General features: G+C 46.5%; 2 protein-coding genes across 2 annotated transcripts in view; both read left to right on the forward strand.

Moving 5' to 3' along the window:
• Positions 1 to 20,133, forward strand: part of T265_11684 (hypothetical protein) — a gene marked incomplete at both ends in the record, with an annotated part of 27,397 nt that extends 7,264 nt beyond the window's left edge. The window contains 3 exons of the mRNA XM_009178403.1: positions 8,427 to 8,684; positions 16,645 to 16,788; positions 19,008 to 20,133. Of these exons, the coding sequence (XP_009176667.1) occupies positions 8,427 to 8,684; positions 16,645 to 16,788; positions 19,008 to 19,238 (633 nt within the window). The remainder of the gene's footprint in view (positions 1 to 8,426; positions 8,685 to 16,644; positions 16,789 to 19,007) is intronic.
• A 584-nt stretch (positions 20,134 to 20,717) lies between these two features.
• T265_11686 (hypothetical protein) overlaps positions 20,718 to 23,993 on the forward strand; it is a gene marked incomplete at both ends in the record, with an annotated part of 42,230 nt that continues 38,954 nt past the window's right edge. The window contains one exon of the mRNA XM_009178404.1: positions 20,718 to 20,827. Within this exon, the coding sequence (XP_009176668.1) occupies positions 20,718 to 20,827 (110 nt within the window). The remainder of the gene's footprint in view (positions 20,828 to 23,993) is intronic.

A 23,993-nucleotide genomic window follows, 5' to 3' on the forward strand; every position in this document is an offset into this window, starting at 1 on the left:
ACTCTCTCTTTCCTAAGGCTTTCCCCCCTGATGGGGACAAGCACCGGTATGTGTTACGGGTGTACTCCCGTCATTGATGGTGGTGATTGACATTGACAGACATGTCTAGTCCTGCAGCGACTGGCGCCCTTCATCAAATCTACGGGAACTGTCATATATATGTCAAAAGTCCCACTGGATTGAAACAATTCAAGACCAATGAATTGGTTGAATGTGGCAGTTCCACTCTTACTCCACCCCCGTTTCTTGGTGATTGAAACTGGCAGCAACCTACCGCCCATATACGACGACCCCAACAACTGAATAACTCTGCTGACAGCTGTACCTTCGTCCATTTTCCTAGCTCCTGGAAGCATTTGAGCTTGACAATCGACTTGCAAGTCGGCGAACAGATCAAAAACCACTTGAGCGATTACTAACTAAGATCTCTGTATCGTCCGCCGTAACTACTGCGTTTCACTCATGCAAGAAGGACATTGTATCTCGTGTTGACTCGCCTAAAACTGGGTCGTCCACCAAAGGAATTGAGTTTATCCGTTTGTTTTAGTTGATCGAACTAAATTGAGGAAAGTTAGAAAAGCGTTCTTAGTTGAACTATGTTTATGCGGCCGATCAGTGTCCGTTTGGATGAACTGATCGATCTGTGGAAGGCAACACAGCGGAAGCGCGACCTCCTCCAGAGCTGTATCCGGATCGGCTCGTTATTAGTATCTTTCGCAGAAGTTTAACTTGCGAGCATAAAATAATGCAAGGCGTTCGACTGAAGTGAATGTATGAACTAGGGGAGGGGAAAGGGACGCCCTTAAATCCTTAACTAATTACTGCGTTTCACTCATGCAAGAAGGACATTGTATCTCGTGTTGACTCGCCTAAAACTGGGTCGTCCACCAAAGGAATTGAGTTTATCCGTTTGTTTTAGTTGATCGAACTAAATTGAGGAGAGTTAGCAAAGCGTTCTTAGTTGAACTATGTTTATGCGGCCGATCAGTGTCCGTTTGGATGAACTGATCGATCTGTGGAAGGCAACACAGCGGAAGCGCGACCTCCTCCAGGGCTGTATCCGGATCGGCTCGTTATTAGTATCTTTCGCAGAAGTTTAACTTGCGAGCATAAAATAACTCAAGGCGTTCGACTGAAGTGAATGTATGAACTAGGGGAGGGGAAAGGGACGCCCTTAAATCCTTAAATCACGATTGCATGAGGACAAAGTGATGAAGCAAAAGGCTGGGACTTGGCTAGCACTCACTCAGGTGATCCATATGTTATCTGGTAGCAAGTTCACCACCGCGGTCGATCCCGTTGCTCTACCCATCACTCTCTTGTTCACTGCTAAATCCAAGACTTGGCGACGATGTATGAAAGCCTTAACAGCAGCTGTCTCTGCTGTATGATGAGAAGCAACGACGGTTAATAACACTGTAATACATAATAATAGCGTTCATGAATCAAAACACTCGCTATAAAGATATAGCCGTCTCAGTTTCTACTCGGTTGGACGAGAAAGCCTACTCATTGTTGTCGCCTCCAATGAGCGGCTGTTTTCACCCTCCTCCCTGCGCGGCTTACAGCCAACAAGCTCTGTCGTCATTGGGCATCGAGACTACTAGTTCGGAACAGACTGGCCCAGCAATATGACTGAGGTGGAAACACTGGGCTCATTTATCATTTCCTATACGTGCTACATAGCAGATTTCTCGTCGCACAGTTCGCTTATCGTATCCCATGATTCTGTCGCCAAAACCAGTCGTTTTCGAATCTCAGTCGATCGTGATCGTCCAGTCGCCTTAACACAGGTAAGCCCACAAGCAAGTATCCCTAGGCATTGCGAACACGTGTGTAGCGTGGGCGAGTCGACGCAATGCGCTGTAAGGCAACGGATACACCGGGTTAACTCAGACACAGCAGCATGTGTAGTTATAGCAAGCACGACGCACGGATAGGAAAGCAGAACGACCACGTTGTGAACAAACGTAAATTCGATACCGGAACCGGAACAACGGGTGCAGGTCACGTGAAGTACAGAAAAACAGGTCAAGGTCACTCGGGGGAGGGGGTCCAAGCAGAACACTCCTTCCTGTCCGGTGCTCGTGATCACCCGTCCGGGATACCTGTAATCGAGAGAGAGGGAGAGGTGCACACAGAAGGTCATGTGTTAAACATGTGTAAGCGGGAACAGTCAAGTTTCAATTGCGTTACAGTCTATCTTTTCATAGGTGGAATTCGGCGACAGAGTCCCGCTCACAAACACATTCTTCCTTCTGAGAGGACGAGGTGTTGACCCTTTTGATCACAACTTTCCCCTACGACAGTCCCCTTCTCTCAAAATCGGCCTAGTGCTTCAGTTGCTATGAGGCACGCCCCGGGGTCAGGCCCCACACCTAGCGGAACCCTATAGTGGGACTCAAAAGCACCGGACTTATCACCGTGACAGTGCATGGAAATGAAAGACCAGTGCGAACTCGACATTGCCTTTCGCAATTGAGTGGTGGAGAAACTGCGGAACATTGCCCAACTAGGCGGATGATTTACTGTCGTACCCTGATAGAGGTAAGCATATACTACCTGTCAGTTTTTGCTTCAAATAAGCTGACTCCTGGTGACGACTCTTACCCAGTAAGGAGGACAACGGCTCCTCCCTGGTAGGAGATGGCCGCGTTCGAAATTCACCCATGGGTGGAGAAGCCCCAAAGCTGTCACCTTGTCACGGTGGTCTGGCTTCAGTGTTGTAATGATCCTACGGGCCATAACGGCTGGAACTGAGTTAAGCAAAGTCCAAGCATGCCAAGAAGACCAACGTTAAGCAGCTAGACTAAGAACAGCGAGTCCGCGTACTGTGAGTAATTGTATTACGAGGCGGTCTGAAGGAGTGTGAATGCAGTAAGGTGTTTCCCCCAGGCAACCAGCATGTCCATATTTATGAATGCAACGATGCTGCCTTCCTCCGAGCAGGGATCGATTAGAAGAGGTTGGCTCTGAAAACCGCATAAGCCGATCGCCCAACGGTTGACCCTGACCGACGGTGCATTATTCAATACGGTCGGAATACTTTTAAAACCAGAGTTTGGTGCTGATCAGAAGACATTAGCTGTGCGCAGCTGCCTTGGGAGTGAAACAGTAATGCCTTACTCCTTGCGTCCTCGGGTTAGGTTGGCCCCCTGAAGCCAAGTGCATCGGGCCATTGAGTCATTGGCTCCGGGAAGAGTCGTTTGAGAAAACCCTAATGCCAGCTGCGTCGCAGTTCAGATTTTTAAAGCAGAGTCTAGCAACATTGTTTCGTGTCCAAAGTAAACCAAAATAATCCCTTACTAACCTCCACTTTGCAGCCTTCAATGTTCATTTTCTGTGTCAAGTTGGACAACACGCATCCCTTGCTGAAACCTGGCTTTCCCTCTCTGTCGATGTATGTTGTGTCTCCCAAACGCGCAAAGAAGATCTCTCTTCGGTCGTGTGCCTCAAACCGCTTAGGACGAAGTCAGATGTCCCATATTTCATTCTTCGTGTATCTGGTAATCCTGACGCAATGACTCGTGGTATCTACGGTGTGGGAGTTGCACTCAGCCCCAAGGCTAAAAGCTCTTTGATGGGGTGGATCCCAGTAAACAGTCGTCTTTGCGCTGTGCGGTTGTTCGGTTCAATTAAGATGCGGTAACTCGTGTTCATTTGTCCTATTACCATACGCCCTGACAGACCACAGCTCTGAGAGTGGGAAGGAAGGGTCTTATCGAGATCTGTCGGGATTGCTTTGAGCAGCAAGATGAGCGGGAAGACATAATGGGATTGAATGAAACACTGACACTAAGCCGCCGCCAACGGTACAAATCCAAAATGAAACATAACTAGTCCAACACACACACACATCGATAGCATGACATCAGTGTTCAACACCGATGCTTCACCGCCGTACAACCATGACTTATTTGAAAGCCTTATTGTAAAGGAGAGAATAAAGGTGGATGGGGGAGGGACTTAGTGCTAGCTTAACACAATCATTCCGAAGTGCCTACACCTCCAGACATTCACTCAGGCAATCTGGACAGAAACTGACAACAAGAACGCCATTGACATCAGTTGGCAGCCATATCTTGTAGTGTCTCCAACCAGGCACAGTGAGGATCACGCGGTCCCCATCCTGGAAGGCGAGTAGAACCGACAGCACCCAAGCGTTTCGTGATCTCCTTCATACTCCTCTGCCAAGTCAAGGGTTGGCCACCTCTCTGTTTACGCCACTCCGAATCTCGTCCAACGCAATGACTCACTGGGTTCAGATGATCTGCATCCCGTAATCTTCAAAGAAAGTGGTGAGGTTCTGATGGACAAGCTGACGACCTAACTGCGGACGATTTGGAACGTAAGCAGAATGTCAGTGGAACGGAGTGTCCGGAACGTCATTTCAGTCTTCAAAAAGGGCTCAAGAACATTATGCGGAAACAATCGTGGCATCAGCTAGGTAGCCATGGCGTTCGAGGTGCTTTCTGGCAGTATTTTGCGTAGGCTGCTCGATAATCGCGGAGACAGGTTCGTGAGAATGAAGCTAGGTTCCTACCTTGCCGAAGATGCATGGACCGTATTTTTACCCTGAAACAAGTTTTTGGACAGCGCCACTCTTTCAAACGTCTCACGTTGGTAATTTTTCTTGATCTGAAAGCTGCTTTTGATTCTGTTAGCCTTGCAGAGCTCTTTTTTGCCCAGGCTTCTACTGACTGGAAGCAACCGAGCGGTGGACAACGTATGACCCGTCAACGAAGTATAATAAAAACTAGCCAGTAAATTGAGTCTGGCCGACAATAGCTGCCTCCCTAGATGAAGATCCCGGGATTCGAATCACCAATGATTAATGATACTGGTCCGATCGCGCAGTCAGTGGCGCGCCGTCAATGGTTAGCTACCCAGTTCTCGAATCAACTGAACATTCCGTCCCCTCCAACACATATTATCCCACCTTTTTGTGATAAAATCTGTTGCAGCTGGGCCAACGTACCTTTGGTCCCTAGTTTATAGCTGATAAACTCAACTGAGGTGAACTGAAGTGGATTCGCATCCGATACGTTACGTCGAAATCATTTGCGAGGAAGTTGTTTGTCGACAACCGCGTTTTGCGTGGAATAATGAAATGTTCCATGCTGGTGGTATGTACACCGGTGCTTCCAATAACGTCTTTGTTGTATACCTCTGTGTTGGTTATTCTCAGAATGAAACTTAGTGAATGCGGGGAAGAGGACGATGCAGTCACTGAAAACGACGCATAAGTGGTGGCCGTGTGTGTACAGTTAGTGGAATAATCCTGAAGAAAGCTTTTGGAAGCTTATTCACAACAGCAAATTACCCTACCTGAACTAGAGTAGTTGAAGCCTTGGGTTTAAAGCCCTGTGCGCGGTGCGCATGCTCTTTGAGATATTCTTAGGCAATTTATTTCAAGCTACCTTTCCTGATCTCAAATGTCGAAAATTGGCGTTCCTCTGATGAGTGTCTTCATATGTGTTCAGATGCATGGGGTAGTCAAAACAGCTACTCTATTTATCCTTCATTTTCCTGTTGGATGACAAAAACAGCGGTGGCAACCTTTTGGTGCTTAGCCGGCGTGACTTCCGGAGGAAGCACGAAGGCTGAGATGCTGTCAGGTTGCTCAGGTGTAGTCAGGTGCAGTCTTGATGTCGCAGCCGGGTTCGAACCACGGGCCCTCCGGTCATTAAGTTCGCGCCTTAACCACTAGGCTGTCTCGTGTTCAGCAGTGCCCTTCGGATGTAAGACTATTGTCCTGCATTTCTGAGGACTGGATGAACAGATTTACCCTAATTCCCGATTGGAAGATAGACTGAAGACTGAAGCAGATTGAAGACTGACTCTGTTTCAAGCTGCCTACTGCTAGTGTCAGTCGTTGAACTAAAGATCATACTTCTCTGACCGTATTTATGGTTTCTGTTTTCGGAAGTGAACAGGATTCATGTTAGAAAATTCCCTTGGTATCCGTAGGAGGGGAGGGTTCGGTACGATATTACATGAGTACTTTAGGTTGTATTTGCACCTTCACGTATATTTTGGACTATGTGAGCCTAGATCGAGCCTGGACTTCCGTTTCCACCTCTTTTGAGCTCGAGATAACCTGAAATATGTGCTCAGTTGCTCCTGTATATCTCCGAGCAACCTAACATTATCCCTCCTTCGCCACTGTACCCTAACCTTGAATGATTTAAGATGGCGAGTTTAGCATTGGTCACGCGGCGTTTTATTGGTTGATGTGGAATATGTATGCGAATTCTACACTAGGTATTATGCAGGCATTTTTTGCACCTAATCAATCAGCTTTGTGTTTCTCGAGTGCCTGACGAATAGTAAGATACTGTCGTTTTAGGTAGCTGTCTTTATTGCTACCGAAAGCCAGCGTGTGCCACCACTGCATGGGTCATGGTTGTAGCGACCCAACCGACTTTCCACATCATCTTCCTTAGTTGGTGTGGTTTTTTGGTCCCAACCGTCCACGAGAATGCGAAAACGCACCTGCACTTTATCTTTGTGTAACCAGAATGCCACCCACAAACCCGAATTTGTGTGTGCATACATTTTATTCATGCAGAACGCTTTGTGGTTCATCGATCGGTGCGGAAGAGCTTTGTGCAGGTCACGTGGCTACTATCACCATCGTCTAATTGCTGTGCCTACGTTAGTAGCTCGAAATCGGCTTAGCTCCATCGTACCACGCCCAATCGAACGTGATGCTTGACCTCTTCATCCTTCGTGTCACTATAAGAACACGGTACGGCGCGTCGATGTGTATTCTCTGGCTTATTGTAATGACAGTGTAAATCATCATCAAAGACAGCAACATCAGTGTTGACACTGATGCTTCATTGCCGTACAACCACAATGTCTGTCTAATTTTATTTAAAGCCTTGAAATGAAAACAAGGGATCAGGGTGGGTGAGGGATGGGACTTGTTGCTGACCTATTGCACGCATTCTAAGGTACCTACACCTCCAAGCAGTCTGGAAATAAGTTGACAACACGAACGCCACTGACATCGATCAGCCGCCTTTCTTACAGTGTCTCCAGCCAATCGCAGGGGGCCTCATCCTGGACGGCGCACTGCACGAACAATACCCAAACCCTTTGATGTAAAACTTGAGAACAAATCACTTTGCTTGTAGTTTTGGGATTCCTGGTAACCTAGAACAATGATTCCTGTGACCTGTGGCCTAGGCCTTCCAGACATTGGAGTTCAGACGTGAGCCTTACTCGCTACAACACAGTGAGTGCCCTTGAGGTTGTTGTAAACTCTTTGACGACCTGACGCTGATTTCGCCATTCTTAGGGGCCCATCATGAACGAGAGATTCAACTGGATTCGCTCGAGTCCACTATTAAAACCGAATTCGTGTACAGGTGACAGACGAAATGGCCAGTGGTTAGAGCGCGAATTTACTGATTAGAAGGTCCCCGGTTCGAACCCGACCTCTGCCTCTGGACTTCCCCTGTCCAGGCTTGGGCAACTTGGCAGTATCCCAGCCCTCTTGCAACCTCCGCGTGGCATGGCAGTTAGGTACCGAAAGGGTGCTACAGCCGAACGACGATATTTGTCGAAACCTCAATCACCCATTGGACACCATGTGTCCAAGATGTTAAGACCGGATCCTAGACCTAAATCGATAATGGTCTTCTGGATCTTTCACCCCTTGCGCAAGCTTCACAGACATTCTCCCTCTGTTCTTATCCCAACCATTGATGTGTGGTGGAGTGTCAGATAAATCGGCCAAAAATCTCCAACTACTTCTTGACAATTTTTGCTGCGCTTCCAAAGCTCGAGTATGGCTCCCAAATGCGGTAATCGAGTTTAGGACATCCGCGTAACCTTGATGTCGCGGCCTACGAAATTTGGGTAATTCTGTGGCCGCTGCAGAGGGTTTTGGCTGCATTTGTGTAGCACTCAGCTTCCGATCTGATACACCCTTGCTGGATCACCGTAAAAAGCCTCCATTTTTGTCATCTTTCACAAGAACTCACAGTCACTAAATTAGCACCTGTTCTTTGTAGTTTCTTTAAATGCAGTTGTGGAGCCAGCCACTCATTTCCAGTTGCCGGTGGGCGCTTCACAAGCAGGACGCCTCTGCTCGGCGAGCTTTGCTTCTAATTCTAGGGCTGTTGGTTCAGCGGTTGCTTGAATTCCCAAGCATTTATTACCATTTAGCGACCGCATGTATTCATTGTTTTTGTCGGAAAACCTAATGCACACCCAGATATTTTGCAGGCCAGTTTGAGCACCCTGTTTTATGAGTTGACTTTAATAATGTTTCGCCCGGTGGACGCCGATAGAAATGACAGCAGCTAGAGCAAAAGTGCATCGGAAGAACATATCTTTGATTTTCTCTCTGTGTACCCAATGGCCTGGCTTGTATTCTGTTTAATGACTGTCTTGTGCTATCCATGGCCCCACAGATCCTTCGTGATGCCTGCCGGCACGAATCTCTTGCCAAAGTGGTTCTCTCTTCCCCGGAGTTCTATCAGCTGTTTGACTATGTTCAAGGCACGGCGTTCGATGTCAGTTCGGACGCGTTCTCCACTCTAAAGGACTTACTAACGCGACATAAAACGCTAGTCGCTGAATTCCTGAGCACGAACTATGACGAATTTTTCAAACACTATTCGAACATGATTGCAGCGGAAAACTACGTCACAAATCGTCAGGCCCTGAAAGTGAGTAGTGTTCACGATGCTGTTGAATTGTCCTCTAATGACGATACGGGGTTCGGTGTCGGACCTTTGTTTAGCAACTTTGAATTAAACAATTTGATGTTGTATTGCGCTGTAGGATGAGAATTTTTCTCAGACAACTTGAGTACGGATAAGTGCAGCTTAACGGTCTGTGGCATATACTGTATTGATGCCTCTTAGTGGAGAGTGGATAAACATCATATCGCACCGAACTCCTTTGGGAACTCGAGCTTTAATGTCTGCGCTTGAATTTTTTTGTTTCAGTTATGTATTCATTAGGTGTCGTTTGCGATATCTTCCATAGTGCCCAGGATATTATTTGGGCTGGCAGAATTCCGCCTCGATACCTCTTTACCACTTTCAGTTAGGCGCTGATACGGCTGAGACCTATCCCGCACCCGATTGGCCAGAAGATCGGACTGCCTCCTGGTCCAACACGAAGGCGAGCTCTGATTGGTCAAAAGTGTGGACTCGACAATCATGATTGATTCAGTATTCGCTGATTGCCGATTGCGCATGTAGAAGGCGTCAGAACTTCCGGAATGTTGTCGCCATACATACTTTATGTGCTAGGCGCTGTGTATATGTTTTTGACCTGATTTTGGGCGTTACTACACATGGTCTCGATACCTCTTTACCACTTTCAGTTAGGCGCTGATACGGCTGAGACCTATCCCGCACCCGATTGGCCAGAAGATCGGACTGCCTCCTGGTCCAACACGAAGGCGAGCTCTGATTGGTCAAAAGTGTGGACTCGACACTCAATCATGATTCAGTATTCGCTGATTGCCGATTGCGCATGTAGAAGGCGTCAGAACTTCCGGAATGTTGTCGCCATACATACTTTATGTGCTAGGCGCTGTGTATATGTTTTTGACCTGATTTTGGGCGTTACTACACATGGTGCACCTTTGATGGTTGTTTTCACGGGGACACTAGCTTTGAAGTTTCAGACCGAGAACTGAGCTGAGAAAATACCGCTATTACACATCTTCATACTAAGGACGCTGGTTGCTTTATATACTAGCAAAAGTGAATTTTCAGTGGCCTCAACTCTAGCAGGTGTAATGTATGAAGCTCGAAGGTACTGCACTTACCGAAGGCCCAGATATTTATGGATTTCTCACAAGAACCAGGGACTCCTTGCTGAATCTAGAGGGGAACGTCGAACGTGGTTCCGGAGGCCGAACATCGCTCTCAAAGGGGCACGCGGCTGCATACTAATGTTCTTTTTGTATTTTCTCCGCTATTCTATTAAATTTTCATGAACTTAGGTCCCCAGGGAGATACTGCTGTGTTGTATTTTAGTGAAATATTGGGAAGACAGACTATTGCATGAACTTTAGTCACGCTCTAAACCGATCCACTTTGTCTCAGGTAGGTTTTGTCGAATGGCCATGCCAGGGCTTTTTTCATGACCGACCATGAGTTGAACCGGGGCACAACATATGCGTTCGCTTGTATGTTTGTAGGTCAGTGCTAGCGTGCGAAATCTGTGCTTTGAAGTTCTTACTTAAGCTTGACTTTTGTAAGCTAAGACGCCTGTTTGTCACCCCAGGCCTAAACTGCACTCTGTTCTCCTGTGTTTTGCAAGCCTATTAATTACGGTATCCACAGTGATGGGACACCATATTTCGAAGTCGTGCTAGAGCTAATCACCACCATTTTCGTCTCGGCCACTCAATATATACGCTGAGGAGATCGAAGAATTCGACCCGGGAAGACATAAGCATCCTCTCACAAGTCGTTCGGACGGAAACAACTGATTCATCAGGTGGGCCATGGGGATGAAAGCATGCACTTTGGGAGCTCTGCAGGTTGGTTGCAGTAGGTTGTAACAAATACCAGAACCATGATCATACCGGAAACACTACAGTTCCTAGCACATCTCTGAAATAGAAGGCAGCCGAAGTAACCATATGTGGAAATACTGGCAGGTCGGGTTCGTTGATTAGTTGTTGATATGTCCACCGAGCTTGACAGTTGTCTTGCAAATGATTCGCCACCCTTCAACGAGATGTGCTCGATGAGCGTTCGTGGCGAAACCTTTGGTGAGCTATTGAACGATCAGCAACCAGCAAGCGGCGAACTAGACAAACCGAATGAGCTACCATAACCACTGACTGGCTCGCAGGACGAGATTCTTGTTATGGCATCTGCAGTTAATTTCGTGTCGACAAGTGGGTGCAGTGTCCACCAACACAGTACTTTGTTTGAAAGAAAACAAACACTTCGTTTGGCTGTATATGTTTCATGGTAATGCATAGAAGATGGACAAAACCAGTATGTTTTTTAATGATAACCCCAATGTGGAATGACTGGGTTTCCAAAAGGGATATGACTGTATAACATTTAGCAAGGAGATCGTAGTTTGGATGTCGGCTGTCGAAAGCAAAATAAGGCAATCATTCGGCTGTAGGACCATTTCAGTGCATAGCCGCCATGCCACGCGAAGGAAGCACGAAGGCCGAGATACTGCCTAGCTGTCCAAGCCTAGGTAGTAGCAGTCGAGATGCGGAGGTCGGACTATCTAGTCAATAAGTTCGCGTTTCAGCCTCTGAGCCATCCAACGCTCACTCTGGATAAACGCACTATTGAGTGTCTGGACCGCAATACCCATGAAAAGGGGGTTAAGTCGCTATCGGAAGGCAGGCATTTTGCCCCCCCCCCAATGGGTGTCGCTTGTTGAGGGGTTTTATTGTATCAACGGAATATTATGGTAAATTTTATAGGATTGCGGTTCAAGAGCAGTCAGATGGACAAGAAGTACGATGTAGTCCTTGCGATATGGCGGTCTCAAATCCTGACATTGTTTTGGAAACCGAGAAGGTGAATTCCGAAGATCACAATGCAGGAGTTGATTTTCATTGGACGTAATTGTGAATAGGATGGCTTTCACGAGTCATGGAGAAATCGGGGAGAACGACGTTGGATATCAAGTTAATGGACTGGGAAACCAAACGGGTTGACAACTCGGTCAATGCAGGAGATTCATGCATTATCAAACTTCTTGATGATGTCATGAGACAGAAATCTTGGGCGCGAAAAGTAAGGCTTCCTAATCGAAGAACAAGTGAACATGAGGAGGGAAGATGGTGACATATGAGTACATATATGCTCTTCAGCATAGATTGGCTTCACTTACAGGACGAAATCTTCGCAAAAATCCCAAATCTCCTCACACTACCAACATATGAGTACACTTTGTACGGAAAAACGGGGTGATTATCATCGAAAATGTTTTGAAGGGATTTGTTTGTCTGTTCGCCAATCCCTTATTGAGGGATTATATCTTATCAGTTATTGGAAATGGCTGGATCCCTCGATTGCTTGGCAAAACGGAGTGGACAGTCGTGGTTACAGATAAACACACCAATTTCGCTATGAATTTAGAGGAACCTGTCAGGTGCATATCACTCTTTGTATCACTAGAGTCGTTCAGCTGTAGCATCTTTTCGGTGCCTAGCCTTCATGCCACCCGAAAGAAGCACGAGGGCTGGGGTACATCCAAGCCTAGACAGGGGGAGTCAAGAAGCAGATATTGGGTTCGAACCACGGACCTTCCGGTCAGTAAATTTGCGCTCTAACCACTTGAGCCACCTCGCCTAGGTTAGGTTACTCGGCTGTTTTTTATTGTGGATTTTCGCCAGTGCACTTACTTCAGCATTTCTTTACTGAGGTGCTTCTCTTTAGAATGTCTAGCAGATATGACTACGATTCCCGCCAAACCGATCACCGAAACAATACTAAAATTCCCAGCCTAACGATTTCGCCTCACCCTATTTATGATAGGCACTCAGTTATGCCTCCCTTCTCTAACACAGCTGTTCACGGTAAATTGAACCACACTTCGCAATGTTAACTCATCCATTCGATAGTCTTTTTGAACTAGCGCGTACAGTTGTATTGACCGGGGAAAAATCTGCTGACTGGTCGTTCATCAACTTACGTCTTCTGGATCGTTTGGGATTTTTAGTTCAGTCCATCAGTGTCCAGGTGCTCACTAGCCTACTACATTTTTGGCCTAGTTTTCAAAAAAATAAAACATGGGTTGTTGCGTGCGCTACCACCTCAGCCAATCTACTGATAATTTTAGGGCCGGGCGGTTGATCACGTTTCACCGCTATTGCGACCCATGATCACCTGCCATTTGTCCGTCACATTCTCGCTCGCCATGTGCTTTTTGTTGAACTCCGTTAATCCTGGAATGTTGTGAATATCCGCGGCTTCTCGTGCCGACTGATTATGGCACTTGCATCCGCCATTCACCGCGGGTAGATTGAATCAATAAGTCGTCGTTCCTCTCACTGAATAGCTTTCCGTCGAGTGTTTTGTATTGTTCCACTTGATTCGAATTCTGGTCCAGTTCCGGTATCTTCTCGTAGTTCACTCTGTTATGCCGGGTTCATCAACCCGAGCCTGAGTTTGAACACTTAACTGCTCGGCAGTGAGCGCCTGATTGCCACTGCGATTAACTCGCCGCTCATCCTTCACTCACAGAAGCCACTTCACTTAGTCCCACATATGGACTGGCTCCTCTCACATGAAAGTTTCGCCCACCTTGTTCGTGACTCCTAGGAGTTTCGTGAGATGCACACTCCTGATGATTCGCAACAAGGATGAAACATGACTCCTAGGAGTTTCGTGAGATGCACACGCCTGATGATTCCCAACAAGGATGAAACAGCTGTGCAGTGCCAATCTCGGCTTTGCAGCATAGATTGGCCTCGCTTACAGGACGAAACATCTATTAAAAATTCCCAACTCTGTTCACACTACGATTAGTCCAAGTGTTTGTCGAGTTTGCAGTAATCATCGTTGCTTCGTCGTTGTTGTTGCTGCTGGTATATGGGAATACTTCTTCGTGATTACCTGCCATGTTTAGGTCGTTCTTAAAGTTCTGTGTGATGGGGTCAAACTGTGTTGCACTCGTATGTGTGGATAACGAATATGCAAAGAATTTGAACGACATTGGGAATTCTATCGGAACCTTTGTAATGATCGTGACGCCTCAGCTCAGTTCTCGGTCTGAACCTTCCTAGCTAGAGTTTTCGGAAAACACCCACCAAAGATGCACAAGGTGTATTAAACGCTCGACGTCAGGTCAGAAACACACGTACTACACATTGTGTTTAAAGTGTATGAGACAACATCCCGAAAATTCCGTCGCTCTGGTTGCGGCATTGGCAACCGGCATTCGATGGATGCTGAATAATGATTGCCTGTTGGGTTCATCCTTTCGGCCAATCAGAGCTCGCGTTAATGTTGGACCGGCAAGCGGTCCGATCTTTTGGCCAATCACTATCGCGTCGACATAAATGGTAGTGTAGATGGTCGTTGTTCTGTTCGCTGAGTTGGACTTTATAGCTGCAAACGTTCCGCCACGAACCGAATTAACCTAATCGGTGTGAAGTGAGTTGGCGGTGCGTCGTTATGCACACCGACGCAGTACGGTTCACCGTCAGCTCCTACGTACTAGTGATGTCATCTCGGTTGGTGGCGAAACATTTGCAAGCAAATTGGCCAGCTGAACGAACAGAACAACTACCATTAAGTTTAGAGTTAGTGGAGAAAATACAGAAATATTTTCAGACGCTAATTTAACTGTTGCGGCAGTCATGGCAGGTAATTTCGGATTTTTTATGTGCGGAGACGAAACAGTTAGCGTCCGTTGCGGCCCCTCATCAGTGCACGACCAGAACAAGAATACGGGATGACAAACAAACATAGAGAGTCCGATTGTTCTGGGACGCGAGAAACGAAACAACAAGATCCCACACCGAATATTCACACAGTGCTATCTGTAAGATCCGGGGGACTAGGGATCGGAGTTATCCGACTATACGCAGTTCAGTAGGCGGAGTGAACAGACGCGTAAAGGCAGTAAATGCTGAATTGGGAACTAGTTCTCTAGACAAATTGATTAATACACATCATGAATTAAGCAAAGCGTACTATCAACGATAGCGCAATCGGTAGGAGCAGATAAAGGGCAGACAGGCAACTGGGCTTAGGATATCGACAGTCAGACAGAGATAACGTCGCTGAAGACAGTCGATACGTTCGGGAGGTAATTTGGACTGTCTGGAAAACGGGCAGTGGGTGAATTTGACACAAATACCTAACAGCTTGACAGAATAGCACGTGCCACGTGTCAAGCCGAGGTGCGCACTTAGGCCCGTTTAAAACAAAATTCAAACAAGCACTATCAGGTATAATGCAATGCCAAGGTGATACAAAAATAGGGCTTCCGGGAAATTCCAATTGGCACATCAGGTAGCACACTCGTCTGCTGTCCGAGAGGTTTCGGTTTCGACCCCCGACTCTCGAAGGTGGGTTGAGTTGACACGAAATCGCAAGCGGGGACAGGTGGGTGACGAACTCTCGACACTAGTAACTAGAGGGTAAGCAGACCTCAAGCATGAGCAAAACCACAGTGACTGAGTGGCAGGGGAGCAAAACGTCATTATAATAAACAGGCGCAACTCATGAGTAGTCAAACAAACAGGAACATAACTACTGATTGCTACTGATTCACAGGGGGAGTCAACAATACCTATCACTGACATTATATGATGCGAAGCAACATGTAGACCAAAGTTCACTCGATATCTGGCTGCCCTTGACCTGACTCTTCCCCTCTGGCTTTCCTGGAACAAAGTTCCAGTCAGCGCGACCCGAGCTATCATTGCTGCACTCGAGCCCAACCAACACACCAAAGTGACAACTTTCAGGCAGGATATTTACTCACTGAACAAACTGTGATCTGTGGTCATTCGGTCATCCGCTTTGCCCCTATGTGAACTGGACTTTCGGCCTCTGTCCATTCAACATCCGTGAAGTCACCTGGTCATCACCAAAACGTTACATTCATGTGGGGTTGTTACCATGTGTTGTGGACCACAGTCCCTTATATGCCTTCTTATTACCGCGAACCCCGATCTGGATAGCCGCTTGATCGCCTGGTCCGCTTGACCAAACCAGAAAAGTCAATGAGCTTGCGAGTCAGCTGCTCTATTGATCACTGTCGCGTGCAAGCAGTCAAACGTGATACTAAGAATACCACTCGTCTGTCAAGGGCGAGTGAAGAACAACCAATGAAATCTGTTTCAACGAAAAGCGGTTATTCCATTGGCATTTATGTAGTCCCGTTACGTTCGGGGCTGATTCTCCTAATACTATGAGTGGACATTTTATCATAGAGGGAGGGGTTAAATTTGGTATGGTCGTTTGGTGTGTGTGTGTATGTGTGTGTGTGTGATTAGGTGCTATGAGGTCTGTCGTCTGGCACACACCAATCATCAACAGATGCCCCGTTGTTGTTTGGCGAGTATACTGGTTTTTGGGACTTGACCCCACGCCCAGCTCTCATCCTGTTAGGCTTTGATTCTCTCTTCGTCTAATTCGATCGATTGACCGGACTTGCACTTCCCAGTAGTGCGTAGCTGTCATGCTGTGTTTGTGAGAGTTTGAAGCTCAAGCACCTCTAACGTGGTGAGTGATTGCTCTGTGTGACATAAATCTCATTTGCTTTTTGAGAGCGCATCAGCTTTCATCCTACCCGGACAATCAGTTGAGGCATTATACGCACCGTCTTCAGAATGTCCAAGTTAATGTGATCTAATGGCACACATTGGTTGGCATAACAAGTGCTGTTGGTACTCGGCTGGTTCAAATATTGTTCGAACATGCAATCCACCTTAATGGGAATGCCAGCATTTGAGAGGCTACTGAGCATGTTTGGTACACACAAAGTCGGCAAAGATTGAACCCAGTTGACACTGTGCGTTTGATACTACAAACTCGTAAATCATTGTCAGTTTCCAACTCAGGACTTCATCATTTAGTTTTACCAACGATCTACCTCCTTTTTTGGAATGTTCTTGACCGTCTATTTAAGTTCAAGTAACCAAACACCTTTTTCATTGCCTTTTCTTTCCAGTTGCTGGGTGAACTGCTGTTAGAACGGCATAACTTTTCCGTAATGACAAGGTATATCGCGGATCCGGAGAATTTGAAAATCATCATGAATTTGTTGAAAAGCGAAAAGAAACAAATTGCGTTCGAAGCCTTTCACTGCTTCAAAGTAAGCGGAATTATGTTGACCGACTGGTGATGTAAACTCAGGTTGATGAATTCATTTGTCTGGCTTAATTAGTCCTCGGTTTCCATTCTTGTGGGACACTTGTTCACGGTTTCAAAAGGAAACTCAGTCATTATTAGCGGTGAAATTGGGCTCCTAAATTGTTGAGTTGTTCGGAAGTTTTGATCCTTTTTTTGACAGATCAGCTTCAAGGGGTTTGGAACGAACTCCCAGCTGTCCATTTGAATGGCACTAGTAGACATAAATGCTGATGACTAACCTTAATCGGTGGTTTGTTTGTCTTCCGCACCGTGCGTCTTTGCTCGTATTGTTTGGTGTCGGAGTTACGCGTTACGATTGACTACAACGATATGAACTCTAGCCAATGGGTGCTTTTGAATAACTCCAGCTGGGAGTCAGTCATGTTGGCAGTGTGGGGGGATATTAGCATCTCGTATGCCGGTCAGATGGCTATTGATCTGTTCGCTGAGCTTGGCAATTTACTCATGAAACAACGAAACTGTTGCAGCTGTCAAGTTCAGCGAACAAACCAACAACGACCTCAGCAGCTGCCAATCAATACTATCCTTCACTGAAATTAGGGAGGACCGCGCTCCGTCAAATTTGCATAGCAATCAAATTAATTAAATGGATCCTTTGTGTTGCCCACGGGAAATATCCTGTAGCAGTAGATGGCGTTGACGCAGTTTCGGCGCGTGTTTTCCGCTTACTCACGTTGTATTCAGTAGTTCAAATTTTTACAGCACCCGCGGAGCGCCTGCGCTCGCGTCATCCGAAGGTGCTGTGCGGTAGGGTATCGCAAAGACCTTGAGCAGATACTAACTTTTTAGGGGTGTTACTTAGCTACAGCACTTTATTGTGCTCATTGGATTGAAAAAAACCTGTCTTACCAAGGTTTAGTTTTCCACATGCTCACTTCCTAGACAGCTGAATTCGAACATTGTTTCATCGTCCTCATACGCTATGCTGACTGTTATACAAAGTTTTTATGAACTTCATAAGAAATTTTTTGGGCTCGATTTGAAGATTGTCTTTTCTCAGCCATACTCACGCCCAGGTGTAACGAAGTGATGGGTGTCTCGGATGGGATTAGTCGACTGATTTAACTTATCATCATGTCAACCGCTTCTGTCAAGAAGAAAACAGTTTCAAGCTGTTGTGAAATTCACACAAATCGTTCACGTTCGTCAGGCAGCCGCATTCCTTATGACCAGAAATGTGCAGCTGAGATTTAAATGTTACTGAAGATGACCAGGAAGGCGAACAAGATTGAATGCAACACGAGGATGTGAAATATGACTCTGGAAACTGTAGGTGCTTTAGGTATCACTTGTTCCAGAAGAAGTGATCCGCATGTCCTCTCCATTTCTTGGTTCAGGGCATTACTTATACAACTACCAGCTACATTACATTGAATGAATATCATCGACAGTTCTGGTGTTTTGCTGCCGTGCAACCAGAATTTAGTTGAAAACCTCATTGTGGAGAAAAGACTAAATTGGATGGGTACTGGGCTTGGCGCTAGCCTATCACATTCATTCCGAGGTGCCCAGACTCTCACTCATCCAGGCAGTTTGGATAGGAACTGACAACAAGACCACCACTGACATCGATTAGTAGCCATATCTTGCAGCGTCTCCAACCAGACACTGGGAGCCACGTGGTCCCCATCCCACCAACAGCACCCAGACTTTTCCTTATCTCTTTCGTACTTTTCTACCTCTTTGTTTACACCACTCTGAATTGGGCGCGGAAAACAACACTTCGGCTGACGTGACACTGGGAGCCACGTGGTCCCCATCCCACCAACAGCACCCAGATTTTTCCTTATCTCTTTCGTACTTTTCTACCTCTTTGTTTACACCACTCTGAATTGGGCGCGGAAAACAACACTCTCTTCGGCTGACGTTTATTGGGCATGCGCACTACATGGTCTAATATTAGAGTAAATGTGGTTGGCACCTCGTTTATAAGCCGTAGTCGGGATTCACCGCAAGAATGTGTCCTTGAATGCACTACACAATTTGTTTTAAAGCGATCCATTGTGACTGCTTTTTACTTGTTGGTGGTGCTGTCAGATGATGTCTCAGTCTCCGAAAACACTAGCAGCACGCGCATTTCGCCATTTGTGAAACTTCTTTCAGACACTTCTAAGCCCGTACTATTTTTACCTCCAATTTTTCTCCCCACCCCTCGCCCAGGTTTTTGTTGCCAACCCGAACAAACCTCAATCAGTGCACATGATCCTCTTCCGGAATCAGGAGAAATTGATTTCTTTCCTGTCGAAATTCCAAACTGAGCGGACCGATGATGGTCAGTTCAACCACGAAAAAGAGTATCTCATCAAGCAGATTCGTGATCTCAAAGCATTACCAAACTCCTCCTCCAACCCCTCCCTTGCCCAAGTTGGATCTGCCGCGCGTCCCACCTAGTTTGGAGGGGAATGGCGGTGTGATTTCCTAACCTCCGCCGGGTTACAGCAACTCCAACCGAGCATGCATACTTAAGCCTGATGCATTACGCCATTCACCTAGTAGTCGGTTGCTGCTTCCTCGTGGATCGATACTCCTGACTCGTAGCAGATAATTCGCACACACTCGCACAGCCGATAGAGATAGCGGTCGTTTTGTGCTTCACACTTTTCAACCATAAGGCTATGATTTGTCCACTACGACCGTTCTCGCCATCGCTCTCAATCCCCGTATGTCTCAGAAACTTATTTCATCGCTATGCTTGTCACATGTTCTCCTATCGTCCACTTCAATAGTTTGATTCTATGGTGTTTGTTGGCCTTAGGATTTTGAGTAACTGCGCTGTCTGTAAATATTTTGACATGTCACATTCTGCTCTGTCCTCTCCCGTCGCCAAATTTTCTGACGTGACCACCATTCCTCCCAACAGTGCCTAAACAAAGCACTTTCTCGCTTATTGTTTTTACAGTTATTTTACCGATTTCGATCTACCCCTTCTCTGACCTTGGTTAGTGTTGAAGCAGGTTTTCTCAGTTTGTTTGCTCATCCGATTGGCTAGTCACGGTTCCCTCGTTTCGTTCTCTGCAGCGTTGATTTCTCCACCACATTTTGTTGAATTTTGATTATTTCCTCTTCCCCTGTCCTCCCATAGACCCTGCACATCCTCGGAACTGGGGGCAACAGCGTCAAGCTGTTATTTTTCATTGTTTGTTCTTTGTTTTGTTTTTCGTTTCTGAGGCATCGTTGCCATGGAATCCATGGGTTCCTGTGGGCTTTCTTTGTACCTTCCTTTCACCTGCCTCTTCATTGCCTGAACCTTTTGTAGAGTAGCACATCGATAAATGCTTCGTTTTGCTGGATCACTTTGGGTTTTTTTTTCTATCGAAGCACTCATAGTAACAATTCGTACCTAGAAGACAACTCGACGGGTCTCAGCAGATTGAGCCGTCATTTTTCACGTCCTCGTTCTTCCAAGCTTACACGAGCGTTTGCTTGATTGTTCACCAGCTCAAAACAAACTGCGCTTCGAGCAGTCGAGTTGAGAAGTATCATGCAGATTACATGGGTTGGTGTGCATTTGCAGACAAATGCGTTCTGCACTTGCGTTTCGTCGGCACAACCCGCGTGGGTTTAAAAAGCAAACTTTTCGGGTGTTCTTTGCGATCACCGACTAAGACGCGCTCCTCTCAGTCATCATTTGTAGTGTCACCCAATGGCGTACGCAGACGTAGTATAGTTATGCTTCCGAGAAGCAACTGCCAGGGATGTTTTCAACCTTAACGATGGAGGACGCAATCAGTCAAGTCGTTCTTGAAACAGACTTAGCGCCTGAAACACGTAACCGTTTTCTGAAAGGCTCAATCATACGGAATTATCATCAGTTGGGCTGACCGGTCACGTGGCTTCGGCCATCGGTTCGATTCCCTTGACTCTTAGATAATGTATACATCTCTGTGTGTGGTGCAATCGGTAGGTTCCATTTGTCCCAACGTTCCGGATGTTCTTGGGCTTCGACGCGCCACCAGAGATCTGACGGTTAACTGCAACCGGTATTTTTGGCATCTCAAAGCGGACTCGACGTTCCGATGCACTGGCATTTGATGTTAAACTCCTAATCCACGCGCGAATTAATGGCCCTAGAGGAAATTATTCGCATGGAGCCTTTAAAGTCAAATGCAATGACAAGCGACCCCGATAGTGGAAAAAATCGGGGCAACAGCGTCAAGCTGTTATTTTTCATTGTTTGTTCTTTGTTTTGTTTTTCGTTTCTGAGGCATCGTTGCCATGGAATCCATGGGTTCCTGTGGGCTTTCTTTGTACCTTCCTTTCACCTGCCTCTTCATTGCCTGAACCTTTTGTAGAGTAGCACATCGATAAATGCTTCGTTTTGCTGGATCACTTTGGGTTTTTTTTTCTATCGAAGCACTCATAGTAACAATTCGTACCTAGAAGACAACTCGACGGGTCTCAGCAGATTGAGCCGTCATTTTTCACGTCCTCGTTCTTCCAAGCTTACACGAGCGTTTGCTTGATTGTTCACCAGCTCAAAACAAACTGCGCTTCGAGCAGTCGAGTTGAGAAGTATCATGCAGATTACATGGGTTGGTGTGCATTTGCAGACAAATGCGTTCTGCACTTGCGTTTCGTCGGCACAACCCGCGCGGGTTTAAAAAGCAAACTTTTCGGGTGTTCTTTGCGATCACCGACTAAGACGCGCTCCTCTCAGTCATCATTTGTAGTGTCACCCAATGGCGTACGCAGACGTAGTATAGTTATGCTTCCGAGAAGCAACTGCCAGGGATGTTTTCAACCTTAACGATGGAGGACGCAATCAGTCAAGTCGTTCTTGAAACAGACTTAGCGCCTGAAACACGTAACCGTTTTCTGAAAGGCTCAATCATACGGAATTATCATCAGTTGGGCTGACCGGTCACGTGGCTTCGGCCATCGGTTCGATTCCCTTGACTCTTAGATAATGTATACATCTCTGTGTGTGGTGCAATCGGTAGGTTCCATTTGTCCCAACGTTCCGGATGTTCTTGGGCTTCGACGCGCCACCAGAGATCTGACGGTTAACTGCAACCGGTATTTTTGGCATCTCAAAGCGGACTCGACGTTCCGATGCACTGGCATTTGATGTTAAACTCCTAATCCACGCGCGAATTAATGGCCCTAGAGGAAATTATTCGCATGGAGCCTTTAAAGTCAAATGCAATGACAAGCGACCCCGATAGTGGAAAAAATCCGTTCGGCTGTAGCACCCTTTCGGTGACTAGCTGTCGTACCACCCTAAGGAAGGACGAGGGCTGCGGCACTACAAGTTTGCCTGTGCCCAAACAGGAGCAGTCGAGGTGCTGAGGTTGGGTGCGAACCAGATGGCTTCAGGTGCGTAAACTGGTGCCTTAACCACTGGGTTATCTCAAGCCCCGGCACTGGACCAAATTTCGGTGGGAAACGTGCGTGTATGTGTATACTTGATGGCAAAGATTCACCAACCATCGTACAGCTCAAAGTAAATTCAAGGGATTGCTCGTGTCGGACACACGAGCCAAATCTTGGTCAGTTGAAAGGTCCCCTGGAACAAAGCAGAAAGTGGACGAGTAATTTACATAGAAACAGCTTAAGGCTCAACTTTTTAGTCGTGCCAGCATTGAGTCATACGTGGTGGGTGGGAGTGCGAATTTACAGAACGGAAGGTCCGTGGTTCGGACTTGATTTCTGCGTCTCGACTTCTCCTGTCTAGGCTTGGGCAAGCTGACAGTATCCCGGCCCTCGTGACTCCTTCCGTTGGCATGTCAGCCAGACACCGAAAGGATGTTGTAGCTGAGCGATTATTTTTTTTAAAATTTAAGTTATACACGGTAGAACATGATCTTACCGATATGTGGAAAGAAGGCGGGTAAAGTCAAGACTGATTTGCACTCTTACCGAAAACCGAATGGAAGTCATAGTTGACGAACTGCATTTTACTTTTTCTTATCGTGCCCTACGTAAAGTAATTTCTTACTCCTGGACCGAATACTCAACCTGAGAAGTTTATCCTGAAATCCATATGCCTAGATTGCTAGATTTTGTGATCTCAGTAGCCAACTTCTTCTTGAACCAACGCTGTGAGAGCCATCGTCTTGAGATATCGGCTTTTGTTCGCTTTCCTCATCGAAGTGACATTCCAGGGAGAATAAAAAAAGCCTAACAGGGATACCCACCCCGTGATGACTAAGTTGTTACCCATCCATCATCTTATGGGAGATATTGTGTGGACCAGTGGGATGGAACTCACTGAGCGTCGTATTTGATTTGCTGATCGATAAGTGTAGACGGGGTTAACCAGTGGAGAGGATGAACGGTCGAACTCTGTCTATTCAACCGCACCCTCCAGCACATCCTAGACGCATTAAGACTTCGGTGTAGGTCCAGACTTACACATTGGAAGGTGAACAGGTTTGAGATAACCCGGGCCGTAGTTCGCAAGCCAAAGGTATTACGCATGTCAACCACCGGCAGCAGAAGACCGAATTTCACGGAGAGTGAAGCGAGCAAGTTTGCGGTCTATATAAACTATCCACAAACGTTAGTGCCGGTTGGCAGAGGTCAAGCATAGTTAAGTGGAGAGGGGGAAGTCCCAAGGTCGATAAGTAATGTAATGTTTCCATAACGGAACTTACGCACAAGGTTGCTCAAAACTTCGACAGCCCACGACTGTTTTTGCTCTTCTTGGGGCTTACCAGGCGCAGTCCCGAGTTTCCGCCAATCTTATGTTCTACTTGAACCCAAATGGGACTGATTTCGTTAAATAAACTCATTTGCAAATCAATTTGGTACGATATTCACAGGGTTGAAGAGTTCTGAGCAAAGTTTCTGAAAACTATTTAACCTTGTGAGCAGTTTCCTTATGAAAATTATACTGCGATACCTCGAACATCGTACCAAATGAAGCATGAGGCGGCCTGTGTGCAGCACATTTAGTTGAAGAGCATCACAAACGAGAGATTCACTTGAGTCTCCCGTGAAAACCAGGTTGATTCCTCATAGTGTATTTATTGAAATGTAATCTATTTCATCTTTGATCAGGAGAGGTCGAAACTATTTTGCGATTGAGAAAAAAGTTTTTTCAGACCCTCTGGCTCCAGCTGTTTGTTCCAACAAAATGCATGCATATTAACGACCATTCCGTACCGACCCGCTTGGAGAGTGATTGTGCGAAGGGTTTGCAAT

Source organism: Opisthorchis viverrini, assembly GCF_000715545.1.
Source record: "Opisthorchis viverrini unplaced genomic scaffold opera_v5_558, whole genome shotgun sequence".
Classification (NCBI taxonomy): Eukaryota; Metazoa; Platyhelminthes; class Trematoda; order Opisthorchiida; family Opisthorchiidae; genus Opisthorchis; species Opisthorchis viverrini.